Source organism: Hyaena hyaena, unplaced genomic scaffold (genome assembly GCF_003009895.1).
Source record: "Hyaena hyaena isolate Hyena2069 unplaced genomic scaffold, ASM300989v1 scaffold_146, whole genome shotgun sequence".
NCBI classification, from domain to species: domain Eukaryota; kingdom Metazoa; phylum Chordata; class Mammalia; order Carnivora; family Hyaenidae; genus Hyaena; species Hyaena hyaena.
This window is the reverse complement of record NW_024080778.1, coordinates 1,901,264-1,920,992: the sequence shown is the minus strand read 5'-3', so window position 1 is coordinate 1,920,992 and position 19,729 is coordinate 1,901,264. Positions and strand designations below refer to the sequence as shown.

General features: G+C 41.7%; 1 protein-coding gene across 5 annotated transcripts in view; it reads right to left on the bottom strand.

Moving 5' to 3' along the window:
- Positions 1-18,605, bottom strand: part of LEF1 (lymphoid enhancer binding factor 1) — a 120,284-nt gene extending 101,679 nt beyond the window's left edge. For 2 of the 5 annotated variants that reach the window (XM_039238765.1, XM_039238768.1), the window contains exons 1-3: positions 18,198-18,605; positions 15,693-15,759; positions 14,142-14,275 (exon numbers count right to left, since the gene is read on the bottom strand). In XM_039238765.1, the coding sequence (XP_039094696.1) occupies positions 14,142-14,275; positions 15,693-15,759; positions 18,198-18,410 (414 nt within the window). In that variant the 5' untranslated portion in view covers positions 18,411-18,605. Of the gene's footprint in view, positions 1-14,141; positions 14,276-15,692; positions 15,760-16,906; positions 17,132-18,197 lie in introns of those variants that run through there. The other 3 variants (XM_039238766.1, XM_039238764.1, XM_039238769.1) reach the window with 3 other exon arrangements.
- Between the last annotated feature and the right edge of the window lie 1,124 nt (positions 18,606-19,729).

Sequence of the window (19,729 nt, the reverse complement as noted above, 5' to 3'; positions counted from 1 at the left end):
AATGTGTGTGTGTAAACGAAACATATCTGAATGGTGGAAACAGATATTTTAAATTTACTTTTATTTTTTAATGAGTTCCCTCAATTTTTTTAAAAAAATATTACTTCTTAATAAAAAAACTAAAAAGTAAAAGGCATTTTTTATGAGCAGAAAGAAGACTGCTCCTAGTAAATATCTTCATTACAAGAAAAGTTTCTTCACTTTTTAAAGAAAACCCACTGTTGCAACTTCTCAGGAATGATCATCATTCCAATTAATTCTAATTTCTCTTACTTAACCTAACATCATGATACCACAAAAATCACCACTAACAGCTCCAAAAAATAAAACACATGCCACATTTTAATTGCTTATTGTGCAAAGAACACTCTCTGGCAGTAGATGTTCTTGTAAATGCTCAGTTCTTATGGAATAAGGAGACAATATTATTTATCAAAGAGATTCCAAGAACCACAAAACCTCTGGCCACCCAGCTATTTGACTGACCTACTTAAATCCATAATACTTGGGGACACAGGGCCTCTAGAAGTGAGCAATAGGGATTGCCATAAAATTAGACATTTATCAAAATGTGTCTGATACACCCAAAGAACAAATATTTCCTGGGAATGTTCAAGAACACATTAAGCATTCACATGGATATGTGTTGAATGAAGCAGAAGACAATTTTTATGTATTCTGAGACCCTGTTATTTAAGCCGCCACTAAGGCTGTACCATTTACATTGTTTAATAAAACACATGTAAAACAGACACTTTAAATCCTCTAGGTAGTTTATTGACATTGACTAAGAATTCTCAACACTTTTTCAAGAGAGAAACTAGTTTATGGATTGGGTTCCAACTCCTGAATTAGGGATATGTGGCTTTGAATTCAAGTTCTACCACTTACTAAACTTTGGGACTACAATAATCAGATAACTTCTCTGTGCCCCAGCTTCTTTTTTGAAAGCCTGGAATGACTAGTAATATTCACTTGAAGTATTTAATATGAAAAATGCATATAAAGTGCATTCATTAGATATTATGTGCTAGTATATTAATACTATTACTCTCTGAGCAGTTCTATGATTCATACCCATACAGAGGCTTCTGGTAAATCCAGGCAGCTTCAGACGGAAGTAAATGAAGTGATTTCGGGAGACACTGCTGACGTAAATAAATGATGGACCAAAACAATGGCCATAATATAACATGTTTTGGCTCCAGATATTATCAGTTAATTTTTTGTTTTCTTAGCATGAAAAAGAAACAGGATGCTCCATAAGCCAAACTCATGAACGTCTGTCCTGAAACTTGCTCCTCTTTCTAAATTCATTTTTTCCACTAATGCTGTACCCTCATCATCAAGCTAGAACTTTTACTATCTTTTGTACATCCTCCCTTCTCCCTGTATCTAACTGATTTGCTTTTGAACTCCATATTCACCATGAGCATAACTATTTCTACCAAATGTATTGTTAAAGAAATTTACGATTTCATATACGATCTCATTTTATACTCACAAAACCTCTCTAAGAATCAACTACATCTTACCAGTGAGAAATTAACTGATTCAGTGATCATCTAGCTTCTTCTATGTGGTAGTGACAGTAACCATAAACTGAAATTGCAGAAAGGACCCAGAAGTGTTAAGTCAAGACTTGGGCACCAATTATGGTACCGCTACTTACTAGCTGTGTGATTGGAGCAAATCACCTACTTTATTTGTACTCCCATGTCTTGAACTGTTTTACAGTGGTCCTTAATCCTTTCTCTGCCTTCTAATGCCTCAGTTTCTCAACCCTCTTTATGCCCATCTCATCTGTAAAATTGAGATATGAGAGATATCAACAGGTTATTCTGAGGATAAAGTGAGCAAAAACATATAAAGTACTTAGAACAGTTCTATGAATACTATGAACTCAAAACTGAGAGCTAATGTCTTGTCCATGGACTCCATGTTGAATGCGCAGAGAATTTCTAAGCTCTATTTCAGCTTTGTGATTTTGTATAGGCTTTTTGTTAAAGAGTCTCTATTTAAATATGGAATGACATCTGGTATCATTGCCCAATATTAGTGGAAATTAAAATTTTCTGCTAAATTTATTCCACAAATATCTGGAAAGTAACCTGCTCTATGCCAGATAGTGTAACAGGTTCTGGGCAATAGAGATGAGGAAAACAGGTGCTCTATCTGGAAGGAACTAACAAATAGTGTGAAATACAGAGATAGCTAACCACTTTAAGACAGAAGAACAGTTACAAGAAGGTCCAGACAACTAACAGAAGAGAGCACTGAGTCTTAACTGGTGGTAGAATAAGGAGGGGCTTCATGAAGGAGGAACCATTTAGCCTGGACCTTTAAGGATGAACAAGATTGTGCTGCCAGGGAAGAGGGAGCAGGGCACTTCAGGGAGACCAAGATAAGAAATGGAAGATGGGGATTTTGGAAAGGGTTTAGGGTGAAAGTCTGCAAATGTAGCTGCTTGTAAGCTGCAGGGTAGGGCAGTAAGGAGACAAGCCTTGAAAGGTAGATGGTTCCAAACTGTGCAAAGCTTTCGATAAAATGCTAAAGAATGTGGCATTTATTCTGCAGTCCATGGAGTAGGGCATTCCGGGAGGAAACCTGAGCTGACTAGAAGTGAACTGAGTGCCAGTGGTCTCTACGAGGGACATGGCCAGGCAGAAAGAAGGTGAGCTCTGGGGCCAAAGTGCCCAATGTGTTCTGCTGCTTTCTTGGTTTGTGACCTGTGCAAGTCACGTAGGTCATCTGAACCCCAGTTAAATTATTAAGCCTCTACTGGGTCAGTGTTTTTACAAACCTTACTTTAGGTAAGAATCAATAAAGTAACATGTTCAAAGTGCATACCCATAACTTGCCTGCAGCTTCTGGTTCAGGACATCTGTGGAGAGGCCCAAGGATCTGCCTTTTTAATGAGACCACACACACACACACACACTCTACTAACTCAAATGCAGCCAGTCCCTGTCCGAGAAACACTCCCACTAGCACAGAGTACTGTGTATTTTCACACACAGACCAAGTGGCAATCCATATTATAGGTGAAGAAACCAAGGTGCAGAGCTGAGAGCACACAGCGTGCCAGTAACAGAGCACTGGGCTCCAGATCTTTGGACTCCCCCAGCAGTACTCTGCTGCAACTCCTGTCGTGTGAATTTGTCTTTTACCACTACTATCTCTGGGCCACAGTTCCATCAGTCTATCAAGACTTATGACTAAGGGGATAACCACTCTGTCCCTCTTCCCTACTCCCTGGCTTGGCCAATAAAGTAAGAACTTTTGTTCTCTGGGCAGCTCCTGTTGCCCTTTCCTCTCTCATCTCCTCATTCACTTTCCACAAGGCAGGACTACTCTTCTCTGATGACTTGGAGAAAGAAAATGAGCAAGGACAGATGGGCTCCTTTTTCTCTCTTTGGGGGCCAGCTTGCCCAAGCATGGATTTGTTCTCACCTCAAGTTCTACAGGAGATAGGCTCCCAGCCTCTGTTAGGGAAGTCTGGGGCTTACTGATGTGTTCCTTTTGGGGAAGTCAAAGGAAGTCCAAATTCATGTCACAGTCCAAGCCACATTCGCCAATCCAGCCTTATTAATAAATAATCTGGGGGCACCTGGGTGTCTCAGTTGGTTGAGCATCTAACTGGCTTGGGTCACAATCTTGCAGTTCCTGAGGTTCAAGTCCCATGTGGAGCTCTCTGCTGTCAGCACAGAGCCTACTTTGGATCCTGTCTCCCTCTCTCTATACCTTCCCCACTTATGCTTGCCCTCTCTCAAAAATAAATAAACTTAAACATATATACACACAAACACACACTAACAGATACTCCACTCTCCATGTGTCCAACTTCTTCATTAGCACTGGACTTTTACATATGGACTCAAAATAAATTTTTTTTAAGGTTAAATGGCAATGTTGGGTTAAACCCAACTTAAAATTGCATTCACTCAATGCCTTTAACTCTAGCAATTTATTCCAAGGAAATCAAATCTGTGCAAAGAGTTAGAAAACATTTCACTTCAGGGTGCCTGGGTGGCTCAGTCAGTTAAGCATCTGACTTCAGCTCAGGTCACTATCTCACAAATTTGGGAGTTCAAGCCTTGTGTTGGGTTCTGTGCTGACAGTATGGAGCCTAGAGCCTGCTTTGGATTCTGTATCTATCTCTATCTCTCTCTCTCTCTCTCTCCCTCTCTCCGCACCTCCCCAACTCATACTCTGCCTTCTCACTCTCTCAAAAATAAACATTAAATATATATATATATATGCATTTCATCACAATGTTGCCTAAGTCAGTAAAAAATGTGACTTCATCTGAATGTCTTCATCAAGACTGATTACATAAATTAGGCAACCATTAAAAATGATGTTAGAGGTGCCTGGGTAGTTAGTTAAGCATCTGACTCTTGACTTCAGCTCAGGTCATGATCTCACAGTTCAGTTCATGGGATCGAGCCCACATTGGTCTCCTCGCAGACAGCATGGAATCTGCTTGGGATTCTCTCTCCTCTCTGTCCCTTCCCACCTCTCGTGCTCTCTCTCTCAAAATAAATAAATAAAATTTTTAAAAAATGATGCTAGAAAATAAAAGAATTATCCACTGTATCTTGGTGGGAAAATAAAGCAAATTACATAACAGTAATATTATGTTCCCAGTGCCACGAATGTATAAAATATATATTTATATATGTGCATAGGTAGGGGTCTCAAAGGCTACGCAGTGAGTTTTAAGCGTGATCACCTCGGACAGTGGAATTCTGGGAATTTAATATTTGTTATTCCTCTTGCTTATTTTACTAATTTTTCTAGTGACCATGTATTGCTTTTTTTAAATAAAAGTATTCTACTTTCATAAAAAATAGTGAAGGATTAAAGAAAAAAATTTTCTAGTAAAATCAAAAGAACTGCTTTTCTGTTTTCTATTTTAATCAATATTAGGATTCAGTTAATAAGTGTTTTATATTCTGAATGGCAAATATGACTATTTTCAATGAAAATAAACACATCTTTATATCTTAAGGAAGGGCACTGACTCTACAACTCATTAAACTGAGGCAGGTTGCTGCGGTCCCAGAGGATGGTCCCTTTAACATGGGGATTGGAACACGCACTAACAGTTTTCAGTTAGGACTAAACTAAAGAACAGCAGCTAGCTCCAAGTAGTCTTTTTTTTTTTTTTTTTTTTTTTAAAAAGGGCAACCGTTCTCCCTTTAAAAAAAACAAAATCTTGAGTTTTAATGCAAAAATGTTAATGTATACAAACTAACAAACACCAATTCAAGCAATGTTTGGAAGACTTAATTCTTTTCCCAGCCTTGCAAGTTAGCTAAACTAGTTAGCCCAAATGCAGTAAGCCGTAAATAATTTTTTACCTCAGTACATTTGAGTTTATTCCAGACTTTAGAAAGTATACGTGTTGGAGTCAAAGTCTAACACACTTGAGACAAGATTATAGTACCTTTTTATTGATCCAACTCATCTGAACCAGTGCACCAAGATAATATGTGTTCAGAATTAAGAGATATGATATTTACCATTAAAAATGGAAGAAATCTTTGCCAAGAAAGCGGACTCCATGTTGAAATATATTTAACATTTACTGAGTTTTATTTAGAGAGAAAGTAAAGTCTTAAAAGGATGGAAGCTGGAATTTTCCACAAGGCCAGAAAATCACTGGATTTCTCCTTGCTGCTGGGCCAACACATCCCCTTGGACCTGATCCTTTTAGGTGCCAGGAAAGCTGGAAAGATTTAAGTTAGAAGAAAATTCAAAGGGGAAAAAAATAACTTGCTTGTCATCCTCTACATGGCTCTTAGATCTCCTCTCTATTTAATTTTCACACTGGAGAGAGGAAAGTTGGCTCCTAAAGGATTAAGGGGAAAAGTCTCCTAACCAAAAAATATTCTTACCTCCATCCAAGGAGTTAAGAGTTATCTGGCAATTTCATATCAAATATTAGAAGGATATGAGATTTTTCACAGATATGAAATTTAGAAACCTGTTCCTTAACACATTTCATTCCCTACAGTGCTAACAAGAAAAATCACATGCTCTCCTAACATGACTGGAGAGAAAAAGAAGCCCAAAAGAAGAAAGCCACTTTGGTAAGAGATGTTAATGATAATTCCCAAAACTTATATTTATGCAAGAATTTTCATTTTTACCTTTTTCCCCCTAAAGTTTATTTATTTTGAGGGGGAGAGAGACAGAGAGAGAGAGAGAGAAGGGGGCAGAGAGAGGAGGAGAGAGAGAATCCCAAGCAGGCTGGGCACTATCAGTACAGAACCCAATGCCCTGACTCACAAACCCTGGGATCATGACCTGAGCCCAAGTCAAGAGTCAGACACTCAACCAACTGAGCCACTCAGGCGCCCCTACGCAAGAATTTTCTAAAGGTGAATGTAAGGCCTTCACACAGTGTCCAAATTCCAGGACGGTGGAGTGGTAAAAATAAAAAATTTCTTCCCTTTCTCAGGAGCTTACTAGGTACAGCCAACACCCCTTGTGGCTACAGCATTCCCAGCAAGTAAGAGCCCAGGCTCTGGCTTATACCATCTGACACTAGTGCTCTGCTCCTTAGCTAGAAAACCAAGTACTTTTACAGGCTTTGTGCCATCTAAGTTTCACACCAACCACATAAAGTAAGCAAGCAAGATATTAAAATTCTTCATTTTATAAATGAGGAAACAAGGCTGATGGAGGTTAAATACCTCCCCTCATGGCTTTGGGAAAGAATGAAGGACTTGGGACTAGACCCCAGGTCTCTGACATCTTACCCAGTACTGCTCTTCCCCACAGGTTCCCCTTCACAGGGAACTACCTCGCTCTACCTAACCAAGACTCAAATATGTTGCTCTCAACATCGCAGAAAGACCTCATTTATAGTACACACGGCCTAGAAAAGTCAGCACTGACTTTTTAATACCTATAAATGCCTCAACTTTTACTGGGGGAAAAAAAGGTTCTTTCTATCTGGGAAAGAATAAAAATAAACGGCATTAATCATATGTTACTAAAACATAATTAAAGATGATTTTCTATTACTATTATATTTCTATCTCAAGTATCCTTTTAAGTGTTTCTATCACCTTTTTTCCTTCAATTAAGTTTCTAGAGCTAAGTAAGAAAGCATTTCTGATGACCAGTACTTATCTGAGGGTCCAGTTCCCATTCTTTTTCATTCTTGCTGTGAGTCCCCGGCTGGCTATTTTTTAGCAGTTACTTGGAAACTTAACAGTCTGCAACGAATGACTCTGAGCTTCTCATTAAAGACTCTGGCCTAATGTTCTCTCTCTTTTCACTGATGCAACAAATTGGAGAAAAGGTAAAATAATAAAATACTAAGGATTATTTAGCAGACAGAGTCAGATTTTGTTTCTCATTTGGCATTTGGTTTGATAAAGAGCGATCACTTGGAAATAGCCAAAACACATACATGAAGAATTTCTAGTACATTTTTTATTCAGCAAATCTACTGCTGTGTCTATCCAATGCTAGCTGAATGGAACTATCTCACAATTCATCAGGAGTCCTTGACCAGGTGATCAGCTATCATCAACAGTTGATAGGTTTTACTGCAAAATTTTTTAGGATTGATAAAAAAAGGACTTATAAATAGATCTTAGTATGTCAGGATTTAAATATTTGCTTTGAGAACTGCTTCATTAAGAAGTTGACAACACGAAGGGAAAATTAAAGCTGCACTAGAGCGACTCCTCCTTCTAGATCAGACAGAGCCTCCCCTTAGCGACCCTTCATGCAACCTTTCTCTATGCTAAGTAAAATAGCAACAGTCTTCTTTCTTAAAGTGAACATAACATCAACAACAAATTACTATGATGAAGATCAAAGCTTGATTCTGAAAAACTATCATCAAGCTTCATACAGAATTATGTGTGGACATAGCTCGCAACAATGGCCAACAATTAAAAGTTTTTTGGCATCTACCTGCCCCTCGTTAGCTGTAAAAATAAAACACATTTCTAGACTCTCTGTGACGCAACATCTCTGACAGTCATATTTCCTCCTACAGATGGGAAGAAGGAGACAGGTAGTCGGCAAAACTCTTGTTTGCTCTTTAATGCCCTTGCAATATTCCCCATGCAAATTGAAGGCTGGTAAGTACACTCCTCAGGGAGCTGTCTGAGTGATCTACACATAGCAGGTAGTTAATTTCAGCAGGTTTACAAGTTTAGTTAGAGTGGGTATTGTGTATAAATGCATCATTTTACGGAGACTTTAAAACCCCCTGAACATCCTGTTAAATAGTCTGCAAATAGTTCCAGCTACACTGGCTACATTATCAAAATCTCTGCAGTGAGCAATTCCTGTTTCCTTTCCATCCTCTACTCAACTGCCCGCTCTTCCTGTCAGGTCAGTGTATTTCAATATCCCTGTCCGTCTGCCCCCACACCCTACCCGGCCTTTGTGGTTGGTCTCTAGGTCATTTTCTGTCTTTGCTTCTTCAAATTTTATAAAGATTGAATCACTTATGTGCCTGAAATGACTTAAGAGCTTACAGCAAAGTGTACAATTCCTATACTGTGACTTCATAAGGTCATAATTAATATTGAAAAGTCATCATGATCTAAAATATATTTTAAATATCTAAGCAAAGTCCAATGGCTGCCTTTTCCAAATGAATAAGGGCCTGTCAGGACACTACAAAGCAGTACTAAGCCTTTTGACTGCTACAGTATTAGCTTCCTATAGACTCCCTGTTTGGCATAATCACTTAATAATTTTCAAGACACACAAGTTTTAAATGAATATCTTCTTTTTAAAAAACCTTCACTCCCATGGCAGCAGCACCTATATAATGCGGAGCTTTACTTCTGCCTGGTAATAAAAAATATGTGCTTTTCTGCTAACCCATAGACAGTGCTGGCTTATTTTCTCTTTAATTTCCAAGTCTATTTTGAAATCAAAGGGAAACCAGTTTTATAAAATTCCAATCATGTCTATAATACATAAATGAGGAACAAAGGGGTCAGAGAGGAATGGAATGATCTACTGCCTAAACAAATGTCATTCACATAAACCAAGAATGGTTCTGCTTAAAGAACTAACAGGATTTGTTTGAAACAGCAAAAACAACACAACAGGACTCAAAAGCTACAAAATTTTTTCAGTTGATATTATGAAAGAATACTTGTGGGGGGACAAGTTCAAGCCCAGAGGAGCCCACCTGTAAGGTCCAATCTTGGTCCTGGTAAGTCACACATAAGTCTCCAACCCCAAGATAGACTGAATCAAAATAATGGGGCTGATGAGAGCAAGGTCAGGACCTGTATGGGGCAGGCCAATTTAGTGACATTGGGCTGTTCTCTTATTTTTAGGAATGAACAAGAAATTTCTAGTTATTTTGAAAAAAACATAACTGAATTAGGATCATAGTTTGGCTGTAAGAGTGATGCAAATACAGCGTTAGCTCCTGGAGGGTCAGATGTGGGTAGTATGGCTCCCTGGAACACCTGAAAAAGCAAACCATTTGGTCCTGAGATATCTAAGATATATGAAGGAGGGAGAGGGCAGGGGTGGGAAGGCAGGGGGTTGTGTGGCATCAGCTTCCAATTATTCAGACTGAGATCCTTCCCTGCTTTGTAGCAGTACAATTAAAAATGTATCAAATGAATCAACTAGAAGAGTTTGAGGGCTCAGGGGAATTTCCCCACACATTCTCCTGATACACATTCACATTTGAGATAGAACACATTTTCTAAAACTTAAATTCTCCTGTGCTTCAGGTAAAGAGGAAAATTTAAGGTACCTAGCTTCAGAAAGTATGCAACGTAGATTAGAAAATTTTAAATAATTGTTCACTAAATCAAATGAAGTAGCTTCTTGTAGTAAAGTGAAGACATCCCACCTTAAAAATCATGCTCAAAATATAAGCCATAGTCTCCCTTCACTCTTGAATTTTTACTTCTGTATTTTCAAAGCTATGCAGCAATGCACAGTGGTATAAGCGTAAGCTTACTTCTTAATTCAAGAGGTAGCAATGACAAAAATCAAATTTAAGCCGTTTGAAAGCAAATACAAACACAGGAGTAGGTTAAGATAAAGTCATAGTAGATCCCTATTATATTCTGTTCATCAGAAATCAAAATGATGTTTCTCTTAAGGTAAAAAACCATCCAATAAAACGGAGATGCTCAAAATAATGAAAAAAGATCCCCCAGCCATTTTAATAGCAATGTCTACTAAAAGTAAGAAAAACAGGAAACATGAAATGCAAACAGAAACATTGTCCTTTCCCACCTAAAAATCCATCCTCAGTATGAGCGTAAAGAAACCATGCAGTCCGCAGCACGGTGCTGACCAAGTGTTACTACTGTTGGTCTGATGACCCAGCTGCAACATTTGCTGTAGCTTCCTGCACTATGTCTGCTGCTTTTCCTTCCAGAGCAGCTGAAGAGAAATGAGATGCTTCTCTTCAGAGGTGTTAAAAAACTTGGGTTGTCTATGGGACAAATATAAGTCCGACACCTAAGATTAATAACCACAGTGCATCAGGCCAAAGGGAACTTTCACGACGTTGAAGCCAGCCAAACTCCCTCCCTGCTCACACGGTATTCAGTCACACAAGTGCCACGACCCAGCAGAGGTAACTTTTTTTTTTTATTAAAAAAAATTTTTAACGTTTATTTATTTTTGAGAAACAGAGTATGAGTGGGGGAGGGGCAGAGAGAGAGGGAGACAGAATCTGAAGCAGGCTCCAGGCTCTGAGCTGTCAGCACAGAGCACAATGTGACACGACACAGGGCTCAAACTCACGAGAGCTGTGAGATCAAGACCTGAGAGATCATGGCCTGAGCCAAAATCGGAGGCTGAACCAATTGAGCCACCCAGGAGCCCCTATTTTTTTCTTTTAATACTTTACCATTGGCCTACAGGGACTGCCCTAAATAAGACTTACAGAAAAAAAGGCTTGGGAGTATGCTTTTAATAAATTCTCTAGGGTCCTTCCTCTTAAATATTTAACAAGCTTCAGCATCTTCTTACTATGAAAACGACCAACTCAAGCCCAGGTTTACTGTGCTTTAAGAACTGACACCAAATGTGTTATTATTATAGATGTTTTCTTATTAGGCCTGATTTATGTGAACTGATAATCCTCATTTAAAATTCTCTGAGATACTCATTCATAAGATTCCTGGCATAAACACACCTCTAAGAATTCCAGTTCTGAAGGATATAATTAGCCAATTAAAATTTCCCTTCAGAAGGAAAAAAGCTGGATTGGCAAAGGTGGTTCTCTTGAGCAGGTAATACTGTACTTAGGCCACAGGTAAAAGCTGTGCAAGCATCTGTATGTCAGTATTTGGCTAAAAAGAGCAAAAAGCATATAGAATTGTTAAAATGAGCTACAAACAGAAACACTTCTGTGCATGCCAATTGGCCTCAGCTCGTATTCTCTGGATGTGTGCAGTTACCTATAAAATGGAAGATTCTGTGTGAGGAAGGGGTGGTCAGGGTCCCCCCCCCCAGATGTTTTTCTATTCCTAACACCTGCGGGCAGCAGATGCAGTAAACAAGCAGTTGTTTGTAATGCAAATTCAAGTAACAAGGATTCCTTGGGGCTACCCCCACCTTCAGTTCAAACACAAATGGTCACCCAGCTCCTGACACCCTAGATGAAAACTTATCACTGAGTTTGTCACTTACACAAACACTAAGTCCTGCTAAGAAGAGAGTTAAAGAGCAAGAAAGCAGAAGCGCCGTTAGGGTTGAATAAGAGAGGCTGCTTTCCGGTTAAGTGTTTTGGATCTCAGACACATTAAAAACAGCTGTTGGGTATTAAAAACCAAAGACTGCAACTGCCCCTAAAAAAAATAAAAATGGACATAGCCTTGTGGTTAAAACTGAAAAGTTTCTATAATTGTGTAAACTGCAGAATATGGCAAGAAAATGTGCCTAAAATAAATACAGCCTAAAACGTAACAGAACACACCAAAGCAGCAGGTAACAGGGTAAGGTAACTGTTTCCTGACCACACCCCTTTCCTCCAATCTACACCCACCAACATTTATTCTGGCCACAAATCTTTCCTAAACAATGAATGACTGTTCAATTCACTGACCTCAAAATTTTAATACATATACTAACAATAAATACCTTCTATCAGAATTTCAAAATTATTAGTATTGGCTGGAGGGTGCAGGGCGGCGGGGGGGGGGGGGGGGGGCGGGGGGGTGTCTGGAGAGACCTAAAGCACAAAATGCTGATTTAAAGAAAAGAAGCTTAATTTTCAATATGCTTGGGGATAATTTATTCATACCAGATTTTTATTATATTGACTTTTACTGATTATCATTTTGAAAGGAGAAGTAGCTGAATTAAAGAATAAATCCCACAAATACTTATTAAGCATTAATTGTGTTTACAGCTGAAAAGTGTAAAATTGTTTTAGGGGTTACCTTTTATTGTTACCAGTGCAGAGACTATAATTTAGATTTGTCAGAAAGATTATTTGTTGTTCTAAAAAGACTTTCAACAGAAATCTTCATTTATCCCTTATCTAAAACATATCCTCCTCCTCACCATTCAAAAAAACCCCAACAAATCAGCCCAACTATAAAAGAAGTATCTGATATGTTTGCATATTTAGTTCAACAAATATAAAGTTTCCTACAAATCTTAAAACTCAGAAGCATTTATTTGGGGTGGTCTCTAAATATTAAACTGTATTTCCTTAATTAGTTAATATACCTTTTAGGCAGGAGATTTATATACATCACACAGACATCTCTATCATTAAATATTTGAAAAGCCTTTTAAAATAAAATATGAAAACACTATTTCACATAACAACCATCACAAGTTTGCCAAGATCACCATTTTAGCTGCTATATAAAAATTAGGAGTATCCTATTCTCTACTTGAAAGTTCAAATTTTTTTGAAATTTATGGGAAAATAATCACATTAACTTCTATATCAGTGTCCATATATATTTCATATACCTATCACTCTAACAGTCGAAGACTACAAATAATCACACAAATACCCTTATTTGCTCACAATTGATTCCTCTCTCTGCTACTCTGATCAATCTTTGAGATCTCCGATTCTGTTTACTGAGGTATTAACTCCAGTACTTTCCCCAGATGTCTGTGATTTTTTCCCCACTTACTGGTAGCACCAGACTAGTAAGGCAAAGACCATAGGTTCCATTTTCACGATCCTGGATTTGTCTCCCTGGAGGAACAGACTGAAATCCTAATCCCCAAGACCCACACATACATGTTCTTTACTGGGAGTTCGCTGACAGAGGGAGAATAAGGCTGGAATAGGGTAAATATATTGGTGGATCAGTGAAAATCTATCACTACCACAGGAGGGACTATTCTCCCAGAGAACTCCATCACCAGCACTTTTCATATTCACATACTATACAAGTTATCCTTTAGATGTTTTCCTCCTATATAAATAAGGTTTTCACTTCCCAACAAAGAAAAATAGCATCAAATAATATATCTGAAATTCTTCAGTGTTAAACATTTGCATAATGCAGTTATAATGCCACTGCACTTTTTAGAACTTTAAAAGTTAAGTGAGCCACGAGATAAAAAGAACAATTTCCATTAGGATTATCTTCAAATGATACTTTCTCAACAACTGACAGTAAAAATACCTCATCACTACCCACCAGATTTTTTTTTTTAAAAAACATTGGGTAATACAATAAAATGAAACACTGTTTTAAAAGCTGAAGTAACATTCTAAATGTTCTGCTACAAATGAGCTAAAGTAGTTCTGATTCCAGATAGCTTATGGGCAGTGAAAACTATACAATACTTAGTTAACTGAAAAGTTAAATCAGTTTTCTCCTGTCATCAGCATAAAAAGCACAATACTCATAATATCATGAATTTGTTGACTTGACTTTACTAGATTTCATGATAACTGGAGATCTGTTATTTATTAATCTTAACCAAAAAGCCAAAAGCGACAATTCCAAGAGCAAGACATCAAAAGTAGTCCTCTTTCAAGGCAGCCATTCTTCACAGCAGGTCTTATTTAGTAATGACCAATCACATATAATGAAAGTACTTCTAAAGTGTTTTAAAAAACAAACATTTTGCTAAAATACAAATTAACTTCCACTTCTGAAAATAATTTGCAACATCAGCGTGTTGTTACTCACTGTTCTTGGGATGGGTGGAGAAAGAGATCCATTTGACATGTATGGGTCATTATTCATATTTGGCATCATTATGTACCCAGAATAACTTGAGTAGGAGGGTCCCTTGTTGTAGAGGCCTCCATCTGGATGCTTTCCTATGAGAATCCAAATAACAATCAATGATGCATTTATTTCCTTTTTATATCACTGTATTTTTCATCTGAAAATCTAATAGTTCTATGACAAATCAGACCTCATATAAAAGACTTGTTTACAAAATACTGTAACTGGATTAATATGCTCCATTTTAGATTGACAGTATTTATTCTCCTAAATGACTTAGCAGGGAAACAGATGTTTTAAAAACATGTGGTTCAATTTACTTCCACTACTGACGGGTGTTTTTACAAAAATAAGTGTTATTCATCTAACCTAATTTGTTCTAAAACTAACAAACTGGACCAAGAAATACAGGAGCAGGAAAAAACACTCACAAACCTGAAGCTGTATTATAAACATATTAGGCCATCTGGCTACACACACACACACACACACACACACACACACTTACACACCTGAAGTTATGCTCTACCTTATGGGCAAACTCAAAAATTCTACCTGTGCTTCTAGATTTCTAGAAAATGTCTAGATTTTACCGACAGAAAGAATTGTCTAGTACACGGGCAACTAATTGAATTTATAAAGGATTAACTCCAGGAGACTTAATTTTATGTACTACACCATTCTGCCAAAGACATTTGTGTGTGTTTAATATATACATTTCTTCTCTTTAATCTGTATAACTACTCTGCAGCTCAGAAGAAAGTCTGATATTATAGTTCTCTTCCTCTCTTCTCCTGGCTGACATATTATATGTATGAACACTTCATTCTGGTCAGGCCAATTGTAAGGAAAAGAGAACTGCAGACTATTTGAAATGAAAACCCTACGGATTATTTGATTATTTTAAGGTCACGGGGAACTCCCCTTAAATCTAATAAAATATATGCAATTTTTAAAATTTTGAGCAAGAATCAGAAACGGAGAGAAAGTCTAACATGTTCCATATACAAAGAGCCTAATTTTAAGAATAAAGTGTTCCATTTTTTACAAGTTAGATTCCATTTACTGAGCCATATTCCGTCCATGCATTCACTGCCTGCCTTGTCACTGTAACAAGAAACAGCAATTTTACAAAGGAAAATCCATTTGAAACTATTTCTTGTTGGAAAATAAATTGGTGTAGATTGTCACTCTATAACAATGCAGAACAAAAATACAAAAGATCCAAGCCAATAAGAACTTTGGCTAAAATAAGGAAAAGAGGAAAACTTATTATAGACATTTCCTCTTCCACATAGTCTGGAAGCCAACTCAAATCCAAAGGCCCCTTACTCATTCAAAGACAGTTTCAAAATTATGTAAATATACATTAGAAACAGGCAGTAGGTTTGCTGGATTTTTTTTCCCATTTTGTTAAAGTAGTGGGCAGTCACATCACACCTGATACTCCTATATTCACAAACTGCACGTGAGGTGATAAACTTGGAAGAAGTAAAATTAGTGCCTTACCGTCATCAGGGTGTTCTCTGGCCTTGTCGTGGTAGGGCTCCTGAGTGGGCTGTGCTTGTCTGGCCACCTAGCAGCAAGAGTCCCATGCCCCCCCAAAAAGAAAATCAACTTAAAGTTTGTGATAAGTGTGCATCCACTGGTAATTCAAAGGACCGGGTGCAAGTCAATCTACCCACTTTAGCAATCTAAAAGGGATAGGCTAGGGTTGAGAACTGGGAAACCTTTCGCTTTTTCTTTTCCACACATATTTTCAGTGATCATTATCTACCCAGGACTAGAAAGTACGAAAAATAATAAAAATAACAATATAGTAAATCTGGGAAAGGCCCACATGCTGCTCTGACTGCTGATTGCTACAATGCATCCAGGCTACTTGCATACCTAATGTGATAGGAGTCGGACTTAACGGGGTTCACCATTTTGATAGCTTCTCTAACCACAGTTCACTTCAATCAATGCTGATTAAAATCGGGTTGAAATATCATTTTACAACCTAAAGGACAGTTTAAATAGAAACTAGGCACTCACAGACGGAGGTCTTAAGGCAACTTGTCCCAAGCAAGTCCTCGCAGGAGCCCCACTCCTTATAAACCTACCACTGCTGGCTGAGTGCAAGAGGACAAGAAAAAAAGTGAACTATTTCTGTGGTTAAAGGGAGGAAAATTTGAGAGTCGGGTTATAAGCATCTAAAAGGTAGGCCAGCTAATATCAATTCTGGTAACCACCATCCACCCAGACTCAACCACGTGCAAATCAGTGGTATCAGCCCTTCACCATCTTCCCTGGTCTGCCCCATGCCCACTTACCACCACAGCAAAGATTAACAGAGCCCTAATCCCTGGGTTCTATGCTTCAAGCTGGAAAGCCCTTCTTCCCAGAGCGGAAACGGAAAATGTGAAGCGGGTGGCAAATGTATTCATGGAGTAAGTAAGTACAGGCAAAATGAGCAGGAAGAAAAAAAGAAGCTGTTCCACAAAGACTAGCGTGGCCTCTCAGTGTTTTTTTTGGATGTTATTTGGTTCCTTGGACGTCCGTCCTCCCGGTAATCTACTACCCCCAATACATAGTCACAAACCTTTTAAGTGGGGTCGGGTGTACTCTAGCCCCCCTCCCGACCCCCCTCAAATTGGCATGCTGGGATGAAAGATTCGAGGATAACAAACACCGTTGTGTTCTTGGAACCCAGGCCCCCAGCCTTCCAAATGCATACTCACCCCTGCCATTGGGATACAGAAGGTAACTCTGAAGAGTTCTTAAACGTGTTGTTTAAAATCAAAAATGTCCCCGCCCCCAAAACCACACGCTTTCTTTCTGGGGGCAGAAGGATGCCATTTAAGGGAAAAGGGTATATCCTCCAAGTTTCTTTGGAGGGAAAAAGCGTTGGTGAAATCATTTGAGTGTTAGGACTTTTCTACCGGATTTCCTCCAAAGCGTTTCCCAGTTGTTAACGGAGGGTGGCCAGGAGAGTGTCGAGTATCAGGGTCCATCCGCCCACCCCAGCCACCCCACCCACCGCACCCCCTTCCCCCTTCCGAAACTCTCCGCCGCCCGAAATAGCCTTTCCGCGCGGTCCCGCTGGCGGCTTTCCCTCGCCGGCACGCACGTGTCTCTATTTACTCTACTTGGGTTACCTGCGCTATCGCCCGCAGCGGGCCAGAAGATCAGATAAAGCGCTTTTCACCCTTCCCAGTGGGTGCCCTGGCTTCCGCCACATCTCGACTCTCTCTTTTTGGGGGGGGGGGCATTGATTTAAGGCCTGATCCAGGCCCAAACTTACCCCAAATATTAGCGCTTTTTTACTTTAAATGACCAGGGTTGGAGACAAGTAGTGTTGGCGGCGGCACCGGGAGGCTTCCCGCCCTGTGGTGGCCCGGCTCGGTGCGCCCTCGGCTCCCTGCGGCCGGCCCGGGCGCTGGGACCCCGGCGCGCGACCCCCTGGCTGGCCGGCTCCGCGCGAGCCCCGCTCCGCGGCGGTTGGGACCGCCCCGCCCGGCCTCGGCCCACGCCCGCCTCCCCTTCCTTTCTGACAGCGGCTCTGCTCGTCTCTGCCTAAGCCTTTGGTGGTTTAACGCACTTTTGCAGAGACATCTACCAAGAGAGGTAGCGGGTGCACTTTATTTTCCGTCCTACGGAAGAACTTCGCAGTGCTGTGCAGACATCCTCGCTGTAATGCATCGCACCCTCTCAACCCCACTAGAAAGCCCGCAGGCGAGACGTCAGGGGTTCAGGGCAGCTTCTGCCCACAAGCCAACAATCGAACTTGAGAGTTGACCCACCTGGAATAACCTTCCCGGCACACCCCTCCACCTCCCACCGACACCCTCACCCCCCACACACGAAGAAGGTTGGCCAGGAGGCCCATCCAGTCCCCCTCCCAACCCCCCGCCCCAGCAAACGAAGGACCTACTCCAGACCCCTCGGTCGAGGCCCCCAGAATCTGCTGCCCTCCTAATTTTACCCGGGACCCGGCGCGCCTCTCGGACCTGGGGTCGGCGGCCCGCTCACCTCGTGTCCGTTGCTGGCCGGGATGATTTCAGACTCGTTAACCAAAGAGGACTTGATGTCGGCTAAGTCGCCTTCCTCTTCGGGGTGACTGATCTCGGCGAAGATTTTCTCCTTCTGAGGGTCGCCCTCGTCCTTGAAGGGGATCATCTCGTCGGTGGCGCAGAGTTCCGGGTCTCCCCCGCCGCCGCCGCCGGCCCCGGAGAGTTGGGGCATCCCGACCGCTCTGGAATCTCCGCTCCGCCGGAGGAGCGCCCGAGGCGACAGCAGGAAAGACAGGGGCTCAGCGAAAGAGGAAGGAGAAAAAAGAGGTCTGGAAGGATGCGTGAGGGAGAAGAGCGGGCGGAAATGGGGCCGGCAGCCCGCGGCCGGAGCAGCGGCAGCGGTACCCGAGCCCCGGCGGCCGCCCGCGCCTTCCCGCTCCGCGGAGCCCGGCGCCTGCGCCCGCCCTCGAGGCCGAAGGGCACCCGACTGCCCGGGGCCGCTGCAGCCCGTGCCTCCGGGGGCGTCTGCGCCGCGCGGCGCGCGCTAGGCTAGGCTGCCCCGGCGGCCACCCCACGCGCCCAGCGTCTCCAGGGTCTGCGCGCCAAGGAGGCCGGTTCCGGCGGAGGCACGACTCTCCCAAGTGCAGAGGAGGGTCCGTCGGCGCGTCTGTACGCAGATCTCTCCACCCTAGCTTCCCTGGTTGCCAATTTGGGAGTTTGTTTTCCGAGAAAGGAGGCAAGCTGGGCAAAAAGGCTCCGTTTGCCTCAGCAGAGAAGGTGCAAGGAGAATCAGAAGATAACGAAAAGTCCACTTCCTGGAGGATAAAAAAAAAAATTAAAGAGCCGCCCGGGTTGGAGATGTCCGTTTTAGAGCTTCTTATTTCCTTCCCTTTCGCTTCGGTTTTCCTTCCCCGGGCGCATTTAATCTGCTGGAGGAGGAGGAGGTGGAGGAGGAGGAAAAGGAGGAGAAGGTGGGGGAGGAGGGAAGAGAAAGAGAAGAAGTTTGCCAAGAATAAAGTTTGTGCGGGCGAGCTCTGGGAGTCGGCGGTGAAGGGTACGGCGGGGTCTCGGGGAGTCACAGCAGGGGCCTCGGACCCATATGTTTCTGCGTGGAGCTCGAGCCGACACACACACAGCCCGACCCCTCTTTGTTCCCGGCTCGAGTTTCTCAGTCTGGCGCTCTCGCTCGCCGCTCTCCACGCCTCCGCCGGGCCGCTCTGTCAAAGCAATGAGCTGCACCCTTCGGGTTCGCCTGGCCGAGGGGAGGAGGGGGGGTGCCCTGAGCTTGGCCGCGTTCGAGGTTCCGGGCGCGTCCGGGCTCCTCGGACCGAGAGGGCTCAACCCCGGTCCCTCCTCCGCACCCTGCCCCGCAGGTGAGCGGCTGCGCCTCCCCAATGCTTCTCCTCCTCCCGCGCCTGGCTGGCGCTGAAAAGCTACCCACTTGCGTCGCTTCTCCTCCCCCTCCCCTCCCCCGCCTCCAGCTCTCCTTGGCCGCCCGCTGGGAGGGGGGGTGGCGAGGAGGTGGTGATTGAGGACTTTTTTTTTTCTTTT